General features: G+C 37.3%; 1 protein-coding gene across 1 annotated transcript in view; it reads right to left on the minus strand.

Moving 5' to 3' along the window:
• Window positions 1-1,545: 1,545 nt before the first annotated feature.
• Window positions 1,546-10,482, minus strand: part of DCP1B (decapping mRNA 1B) — a 48,136-nt gene continuing 39,199 nt past the window's right edge. The window contains exons 8-10 of the mRNA XM_009995224.1: window positions 10,114-10,482; window positions 3,437-3,685; window positions 1,546-1,626 (exon numbers count right to left, since the gene is read on the minus strand). The exon at window positions 10,114-10,482 is cut by the window's right edge and continues 13 nt beyond it. Coding sequence (XP_009993526.1) covers window positions 1,546-1,626; window positions 3,437-3,685; window positions 10,114-10,482 — 699 coding nt within the window. The remainder of the gene's footprint in view (window positions 1,627-3,436; window positions 3,686-10,113) is intronic.

Here is a 10,482-nt window from a genome sequence, read left to right on the forward strand (position 1 = left end):
TGTTCAGCATGTTCTTTCCCTGAATCTGCAAGAATTGTAGGCAATTTGGTAACAAAATGGAACCAGAATACAACCCACTTTCCACAAGCTACTTAGTGTAGGACAAGTCTAGCAGTTTTGTAGGCACGAGTCTCTTGGGGTTATTCTGCTGTGTATAAAGTAGCTCTTGACTTTTTTTTTTTTTACTATTAATTTAGAGCCTTTCCCAAGGAATGTGAGCAAATCCACCCCTTGCCCCACCAAATCACACTCTTACAGTAGAGAAAGGCCAGATGTATGGGGGATGGGCAAGTGTTTGAACAGTTACAACTACCGTAATTGAAACCTGCATCCTAATTTTCACTGAAGAACCTTTAGAGATGAGTTGAGCCCATAGTAGAGAAGAGTGTATACTCATTTATGGACTATAGATTGGGTTCTTTGCACCCACAAAAGAAGCCTTCTCAGCAACAACTCTGGGTTCCTGAACTGTAGTAAACTGGGACTCTAGCAGCAGATGCTAATAACAATATACAGTAAATGCCTTTCAGTCATTTATTCTAATTGTTTTAAAACTTCATGTGTCTTCTGCCATGTGTAAAAACATTTTAAAGTCATACAAATACAAATGACCCAACAATTCTAAATACATAGTCCACAGTGCAATAAAATGAAATCAGCATACAGTAGGGATTATGTCTTTTATTTTCTTTAGAAGTGGATCAATTAAATCACTGTGCTCCAGGAACACACTAAAAAAAAATAATAGGACTTTTACACCAGGAAGCTTCCCCCTTAACAAAGTTGTACGATGCTTATAATACTGCAGATTTGATCTGGAATAATAAAAACATGAATCCAGAGCCACCCCAGAGCTATGGTTTTAGCAAGTACATTCACAAACACCCCCCTCCCGCCCCCCAGGTCTTCAAAACACCTGCAGAGTCCCATTTCTACAGCTAGCTAAAAATATTCTTGTTAAAATAGAAAAAGATTTTTCTACAAAAATCTGGGGGTAAGTCATGACATTTAACCAAAACTGCTTTGCAGACAACTAAGTACGATGATAGCTCAGTGTTCCCAAGACTTTCCTTTAACAGTTCACCCGGATTTTCACGTTTCGAAAAACAGTCCAACATTGCCACCAGGTGGTCAGAGCTGGGCACGTCCATCGGTACAGCTGCATACGACACGTCTCAGAGAAAACCCACGAGAAAATACCTCGTCGATGAATAACAATACCGCAAGTCTAAAAGGAAACTGAATTCTGAGAACTCAGTCCTTATGCTGGGAAACCAATTTGAAGTATGGACCAATAAAAGAAAAACAATTTACAATATTTTGTGATTAAGTCTTCGGTATCATGACACTCCCCTCCCTAAAGGCACAATCCATTTCCACCCACTTCTTTCTCAGTACAGCATGTACTTGCCCACAAGCAAAATCTACGTGTATGCAAAAAATGCCCAAGACCACTCACTTCTTCAAATGTAAATGTACTTGAAAAATTCAAAAGCTTCTTCCTGGAGTCCAGGAGGCAATAGAAAATGAATTTCAAATAATCTTTCACATGGACTTTCTCATTGCTGCCTTTCTCACACTGATGAGATATGCTTCATAAATAATATTTAAGAAGTTGTCATCATTCTGAAAAACAAAGCAAGTAATTGTTAGTGCACAATAGGTGTTCTTCGGTAATGAGATTGTAAGTTTTTTCCATTTCATGGATGCAATGCTTTTCAACCTTATTCTGTTTTGAAAGTGAGCAATAGGCAGGCTATTTCATTTGCCAAAAACATGTATTATTTCCAAGCCTTTCTAATTGCCTTAGAAGAACTGGATGTGAATATAAACTTTATTGCAGGAAACACGACTATCTTTTTAAGGAGTAGTGAGTACACAGAAAGCAGATTTTCCAAACTCACAGTGGTTTTAACCCAAGTCCACTATTCTTGCATGATATTGCAGTGACAATACAGTCCTACAATTTCTTCCCTCTGCCCTCATTTACCTAGGGATTTCCTAAAGCAGGCTTCTCCATAAGGCAGTGATAATTCTCAGCACGTCTAAAAGAACAATGAAACATCCTGGCATTTGATCCTATCCTGAATACTACCCGGGCAAACCCTTGCAGCTTGTTTAGCAACATCAGACTTAATGCTCCTAAACCAATGCTGTTCTTCCTGCTCTGATGCTTGGTTAATGTTTTCCTTCTGAAGGTAATTATGCAAGAAAGCGTCAACCCACACTAAGAAACCACGTTCTACGTAGCTCAAGTAAGTTTATGAAGACAAGTAAAATACGTAAGATCAGGAGCATTTGAGATTTCAGTTTTATATAATGGAAAGAAACAGGCAGTATTCTCCTTGTAACTCAACTACCACCAAGAACAGCAGGGTCAAATATACAAGTATAGTTTCAGAGGGCAAGATCCAATTTTCCTTCACTAGTTTCTTTTTTAACTTCATACATATTTTCCCTACTATTCAGATACTCCAAGTATGTAAAACAGGATAATGTGATACTTTTGGTTTTTAATCCCAAACTGAAAGTACAGGAGGAAATGAGAAAGGCTTCTGATTTGTTAAAGACATTATTGTCTTTCTGGGTCTATAATTTGTATCACATTTTAAGTGAGTAATTTCAATATTCCAATAATTACTTTGATTTTTATTCCAATGCTATACATGCACATAGTTTTGGCCTACAAATTCGACCCTTATGCCTGTGTCTCTATTCCTCATGCTTTACAGTCAAGTCTTTAGCTATAAAAACCTCTCCTCAACCTCTATTCTTCAGATATTAATCACATGGCAAGTTCAGGAAAAAAACATTCATAATCATTCGCGTCATCCCAGAGCAGTAAACAATCATCTCATACATAATGGTGTTAATGCTCTGTCACATTTAAACCTGAATAACTGCAGCAAGAGCAATTTTAGCATTGAACTGGAGAATAGCACTGAGTAGATTGAACTAGTATATTTTTATGTTATCTAACCCATATTTTGAAGTTACTTCCCCTCATCCTGCAAATTTCATCTCCCATCTGAATTCCTCTTACTTCAGTGCTAACCTGCATCTCTGAAATATTTGGCAGCTAAGATAATCACCCATTATTTATCTTCAGCTAGATATCCCCCTGGCTCATAGGCTGAGCTTACGAAGCTTTCAGTCATCTTGTTCTTTTCCATCAAATTTATTATCTTTCCTGAATCCAAAACCAGATGCATTAATCAAAATGCAAGTAAGCGGCAGTGTGCAGGGAGAGGCTATCAGGGCTGTGGTCCATGCCATCCTGCTCCGTTAACATGCAGCCATAAATAGTACAACTTCCACCCTATAGTCTAATTACTCATTTAGCCTCTAGACAGATGGATGCAACCGATTAGAGGGTGCTTATATCAAAATGGGAATTGGAATTTTAAGCAAAGTAGGAGAATTTTTGGTGCTTTACCTGGATCAGGTGTAAAAGCGTTTCCTGCAGCTGCATCTTTGTCACTGAGTTGCTGTTGACCACAGATGGCTCTGGGGTTTGCATGGGCAGGAGAAGGCTGGCTGAGCTAGCAGCAGGTTCTTGGTTTGCTGTTGTTAGCCTCCCACTTTCATTTGCTTTTGGTGGAGCAGGTGTGGACTGAGTGAACACCATGGGGGACATCAACAAGGTAGGAGTCACAGTGGCAGGAATGTGTTGGGGTGAGATTACCTGTCCGTATAAAAATAAAGTCATCTATTAAACTTACCTACTTAATTCTATGGGAACAAAGATTATGAAAACTGCAGACTGATTGGCAATAGTACAAAGACTGCTGGAGATTGATACAGTTACGTGAAACTCCAAGTTAGGACCACCTGTATGATCCATTTCCAGATTAAAAGGTCTTCCAGCCAATTTGAGGTTGCAGCAATGGTTTCAAGTGGGATTAAGTGTATCTGACAGATAAATGATCTTAAGGCAAGAGCATTTTGTTACAGAAATCATACTATCAAATATCAGCAACCCCTGAGAATGCAGCTGTAAAGTCTTCTACACAGGGACAGTAAACCAAAAAGTTTAATTTTTGAGAACATACATGCAAATATCACTATTAAAGACTAAACTTTTACCTAATATGAGAGAGTATTCTCCAATTATAACTTTAAAATGAATTTATGTATGTATGTATATTTTATTTCTCATTTTACTTAAGGAGAGGGAAAAGAAAGCAAATTACGTGAATTATCTGAAGAGCCACAGTGAACTGGTGGCACTGTCAGAAACAGAACCAACTCCTAACCAACACTCAGTTGACAAAACCAAAAAGGTCCTCATAGAGAAGGAAAACTTTGGTGCTGCAGTAGTTCTGCAAGCTCCCTCAGTATCATACATACCCATGCCAACCTGCAAAGATAGGTGTCAAAGAATTTAACCTTCAAATTTTGCAATGCATCTTGAAACTGTAAAACATGCAGGACTAGCAAATGCTATCAGATATAATATACAACACAATAAAAAGTTTATTCAGTCAGTCTGCAAATATTTGAGTTCTCTCTGGGTAATTCCAGTAGTAAATCTTAATCCTAATCAGCCATCTTCTTGCTTTTTTTTTCAAAAAACAGAACATACAAAGGAATTGATATGTGCTCAACAAAACTCTTCTCTTTTGGACTGGAGCATGATCTATTGCTCCTATATGAAGGTGAAAGGCTACTGAATCACACTCTTCTGTGCCCAGTGTTATATTTCAATTTTGAAGAAAAATTGAAATTAAGAAAATAAACTTGATGTTTATCTCCTAGGTATACAAAACAACATAGGTTAACACAAAAAAAAATTAATGTTGTTGTAGTTTTTCTTACTCCTAATTATGATTTCTCTACACCAGATGCTTCTGAACAATGTTACGTAAACTCCAATACAAAGAGAAACGGAAAGAAATTATTAGGACTGAGATCTCATGTTGTTTTACACAAAATTTAAGCAAGCAGAAAGACTAGGGGTCAGGAAAGACTCATAGATATTAGAAAGCATGCAATATGCAAAAACCTCCCAGTTCATGTTTTAGGTAAATATTGTTTCTGTTTCTCAGATACAGAGTACTACTTAAAAATTAAACTCTTGACCTTTTTTCCTACCCCATAATATATAATCCTAACAGCAATCCTCAAGTCTGTGTTACAAGCTCCTGAATGAGTTAAGGTATCCCTAACTCACTGTAGGTCTGCATCAAACAGAAAGGCAGTGCTTATGTCTGTGCACCTATGCTTGAAAAGCAATGCTCATTTTAGAAGAAAACCAGTAGAAGTCCAAAGTGACATCCCTCTGTGGAGTGAAACTTTCAGACAGTGCACAGATGTTGTCCTATAAGTGAGAAGATTGTTCTCCTGCCTGTGGAGGACTGACTACCTCCGGACATAAATCACAATGCTTCTGCTCTACTCTTCCATGCAGCTGATACAACTTCTCTTTAATTTACCTCAAGTAAAACTGGTAGGGTTTGCTTAAACTACATGATTCTTCCTAATGGGATTTGAAGAATGCATATACAAACAGCTCTCCAAGGGCAGGAACCTCAAGCAAAGGGATGGTGGTGAGCAGCTGGAGGAGATAAACTGTCCCACTCACACAGCTGAATCTATGACAGACTGCATCAAAGACCTAGATAATGTGTCCTTTGAAACCACAAGACATTTCTCTCTTAAGTCCAAGGCAAATAAACAAAGCCCGAGACAAACTGTGCTTTTAATAATATACAGCTACTACAGTCAGAAATGTATAATGTTGCAGTTTAAAGGACATGCGAAAAACTATTTGCTTTCCCTGGATAGAAACTGTTTGTTGGTGGGACTTGCCAAGCATATGGAAGCTATATGGACTAAGCAATGTTGCCATCTACCGGTGACACTGCTAATATCTACAGGTTACTGCAAAACTTAAAATATTTGTGTCAGAATATAAAATGTATGCATCTTTTTTTCAGTGTATTGCATTTGTTTCTGTGTGAAAACATTGAAATGTATTTTTTGCTAACAGTTCGTGCTCAAAGCTTCTGACATTTAACAACCATTTTTAACATAAGCATGTTTTTTTAAAAAATACAAAGACAATTTTTCATTTTAGATTTCGTTTGGATCAACTTCAGTCACTGGGACAACAGACACTCACCAGAAAATGGGATGCTGATCTTGGCACTACTAGTGGAATTCCTAAAGCACCAATACTTTTGCTGAAAGCACTGAAAATGCTCTGTAGGAACGTAACAGCCTTTGGCCCAATCTTCTAGCTTTGAGTAACTTCTCAGAAGACACAACAGCCCTTCCAAAATGCTGTTGATCAACTTCTTTCCCATAGAACTGAACCTGAATTGTTTGTTTATCCAGCCTCTACTGAATTACCTCTGGCTTTACCAGGATGGCACTTAAATCTCTGAGTCACTAATAACAGAGTAGGAGTCTACTGTCACTTGTTCAGCAATGAAGCAAGAACAATGAAAATGTGCAAGCTAATTGTTGCAGCATATTGTACTCCTTCTCTGAAGCACAAATGCTCACTAAGGTATCTGTTTGATATTCTGCATGGCTGCTGCCAGCTAGATGACATGATGGCTGGCAAATGCACTTAACATGTTGCACTAAGGAATGCATTGGATCTCCTGTAGGGAAACTGGCACCCACTGTTGCTTCCTACACGTGCAGAATTCCAGGTGCATCAAATGCTCCTCTAGAACATGAGCACTTGGTTGGGGTACTGTAGGCCTCTAACTATTTTTAGTAGCATTTCTTAAAACTGAGAACATTTTATCTAAGAATGACTGAGGAACTTTAAAGACAATCACTATTAAAATTAAGCTGGCTACAATGCTAACACTGCTTTGTCTTTCAAGTTTAGTTCAGGATTTTTAAATTGATGTTTTACTACAGAATATTAAATTACTTTTCAAAACAAGTTTAATGCACCTCCTGTACATACTTGCAGTCTCGTGTTGAAACCAAAGTGAGGACAATTGAGAGGTTAAGTGTGGTGCTCGCACCAAAGATAATAGGTACCATGCACATATTCAAAAGATGTAACACTATTTACAAAAAACATTATTGATGGAAAATGCTCCAAGAAATGAGAAAAATGGGATGCAAAATAAGTGGCCTTCTAAAGAAAGGATAAATTTGTGTCAAGGTTATTGTAAGGACTTTAAAAACCATAATTCTGATTAACATAAACACTTAAGCATGCGTGTATCTGTAATCAGGATAACTCATGCCTGGCACTAAGCATATGCCTAAAAGCCCACTGCAGATGAATGTTTTTTATTGTATCTTAAGCACACTGTCTGCATAAGGAATACTTCATGGAATACATGGAATAGGGCTGGCACCAGACCAGACTGAATGCTTCTAAGTATTATTCTTTATTCTTCAGCTTTTGCTTTTCTTTTTTTTGGTAACTGGTCTCTTCCTTTCCATGTGGGAGATCACAGTTCTTACACCATATGGAGATGCAGCAGAAGCCAATTTAAACTTGGACTTGTAATGTGTCAATTGTGGAAAAGACTATTGCTTTCATTTTCTTAGTGCTGCTGATGGATCTAGTGTGTTCCTTTAACAGGATTTTTCCAACAACAGACACTGTCCAGATACCTTTCTATTCCTGTCAGACTTTTTTTGAATTTGCTTTTTCTGTATGCTGAATTGTAGTAAAAGAGAAAATATTGAAAGATAAATAATTACAGAGAACAAATCTTGCTGCATTTGTTGTCAGAATCTGCTTTGATCAATTTTGCATGAACATGTGCAGATATATTTGTGCCAATTTAATTTCACTCAAATGTCTGTCTGCAGACTTGGTAGCACTTAAAGCCTTCAGTCTACAGCAAGGATGATATTCTGAAAAGATTAATGTTCGTTTTAAAAGTTGCTTCGAATTTCTATCTTCCAGTTTGTTTTCAGAAAGTAGGAAGAAGTGGCTAATTCATGGCATTGCACAGGAATACAGGCTTATTCCTTCATTTTTAGCCCCCTCTCATTTTTAAAATATTTTTTTATTATTTTTTTTTTTCAATCTGCTGCACGTGTAAGAGGCCAGTCCTTCCAGATTGCAGAGCTTTAGGTGTCCTAAACAATAATTAGTCTTACTTTCATCACCATTTTTATTCTATGCATTCAGCCTCATAAACAACACTACATGTGTTGGAAGAACTGCATCTAACATTGTTTCGACAGCAGTTGTGGCTGGGGCAGGCACAAAATCCTAGGAAGTCTGCATCTACTTGGGCTACTCACAGCCACGCAAAGTGAGACTGAAAGTTCCCTTAACTGCCTTTTTATTTAAATTTACTTTTTTTTTTTTTTTTTTTTAAATTTAAGGCAAACCTGTAGCAATAGTCACACTGAATGAGATTTGTTCCAGTGAAGATTTTTCTCTTTTTTTCAAGCTATTGTTCTATTCATACTCAAGCATAAAATTATCAAAACTGCATTATGTCAGACCTCAGTAATTCCCAGTGCATATTGCAATTAATGCTGGCATCATTTTCTACTTCAAATATACAGAATCATTAGCCATATCAGCATCAACATGGATTTTTCATTTGAAAATATATAAGCATATTTTTTCAATGCATACTGGCTTATAATGTATAGTCTGGTGCTTGCCTCATTTTACTTTTACCTTCAATGAAGGAATGTCTTATGTCTTCATGCTGTCAGAATGTTTACCAGTGAATCAGACAATGTATTTAATTTATAGCAGGCAATTTCCATTCCCAGTGACAACAGAAGTCATTTCTTGTTGACTCTGGATCCTCTTTTTATTCATTAGCACTCCACTGGAAAGCCATGTTACCATCTGCAAGCAACTGATCTTGAAAAATTTCAATGATTTATCCCCCCAAAACTCTTTCACACAGATTCAAAGTCATGCTGCTTTAATTAAAATAATAAAAATAATGATGACTATTTGCCATATCAAATTCATCTTTCTCTGATCCTCTTATCAAATCAGAAATCTTGACGTGTCACACTGTTAGTGATTGTTGTGGCCCTTAATTATTAAATGACTGTGTCAGCCTCTTCTCATGGAGAATAACTTTGTAGAATAAGCAGGATTCTTGGAGTATGCCAAAGTATTCTGTAGTCTCTCATTCAGCTTTTCAAGAAGTTGCAACAGAATATCAGCTTTTGAACTTTACACTGAAAAGGTGCATGCGTTATCATCTGGGTAAGTAACTTCTAGACTCCAGTACAAGTCAGACTGCAGTACAAGACAAGTCTTGTGGACAATCTGTCCACAATCTGGGAAGTTAGAAGGGGCTTAGATGCTCGCTCTTCCCCAGATAAGACATTTAAAGACATCCAAGTGTAGAAGATCCTACAGAACATGAAGATCGTAACAGAGACGGTAGTTTTCCAGGATGGGACATTTTACAACTGCACATGATGCTTTTCTGAAGAACAGAAAAATGCGCTCACAAGAGAGACACCTCTCTTTACACCTCCAGAATGTTTTTAGGACACTGATCTGATTTTTGGAATCATAATCACCAGAATAAATGGTTTGGGGTGGGTTTTTTTGATGGCATTCAGGTACAGTATCTTTTTTTCAAATGAATACACAGCAAATATAAAAAACTAACAAATAGCTAGTTATGGTAAATTCAGCAATGTACAAATACTTCAAAAAACTGCTGTTAGAAAATATGTGACATTTTAAGCACCTTTAGCCCTTTCAGCAACTAGCATACAAGGGAATGCATACCTGGACAGAGAAAGCCATGACTAATTTTGTAAGAAAAACTAATTACTAAACCCAAAATATTACTCAATACCAGCAATTACACACAACTGCCTGAGACCAAGTACAGTATCTGAAAATTAGGTGGCTGTTCAAAGTCTCTCTGGAAAAACCCAAGACTGTGGTATTTTTGGTCATTATTGATGTGCAAGGCATAGCCTTCAGTATTTATAATATCACAGCTTGGTAACATGTAACTTACTTGATGTTGTTAAATTATCACCTGCAAAATGAATGATGTGCAACACATAATAAGATAGCAACAAGGATACACTGGCCAAAACAAAATAAAGGCTAACCCTATAAACTTCGACCCCAAATGATTACTAAATATTTATTTATTTTAAATTCAGAAGTTGTTAATTTACCTGAAAGAGAGAGCTCTGTTTTTCTGTACTCGGTGCTTTTTCTATCCAGGAATCCAGTGGTTTCAGTGTATTGGTATTCTGAGTGACAACTGGAAACTTAGCTGCCAAAGTTGGTCTGCTGGACACATGCAACTGTTCTTGTTGCACTATTTGGAGTTTTTTCAGTAACTCTTGAGGTGAGATCACTCCAGAATTGGCTGTTTGATTGCTAGTAAGAGAAAGTGGCTGTCTAGGAAGTTTGGATTGTTCTTTACCAAGTGTCTGAGACTCTAAAGTCTGGCCTGGTAGGGAACCATTGAAATATACCAAAGGTGGCTGGCTCATTGTGTTTACTGGTGCTGCTTCTGCTCCAACAGCAGCAGGAGTCCT

Source organism: Chaetura pelagica, unplaced genomic scaffold (genome assembly GCF_000747805.2).
Source record: "Chaetura pelagica isolate M959 unplaced genomic scaffold, ChaPel_1.0 scaffold343, whole genome shotgun sequence".
NCBI lineage: Eukaryota > Metazoa > Chordata > Aves > Apodiformes > Apodidae > Chaetura > Chaetura pelagica.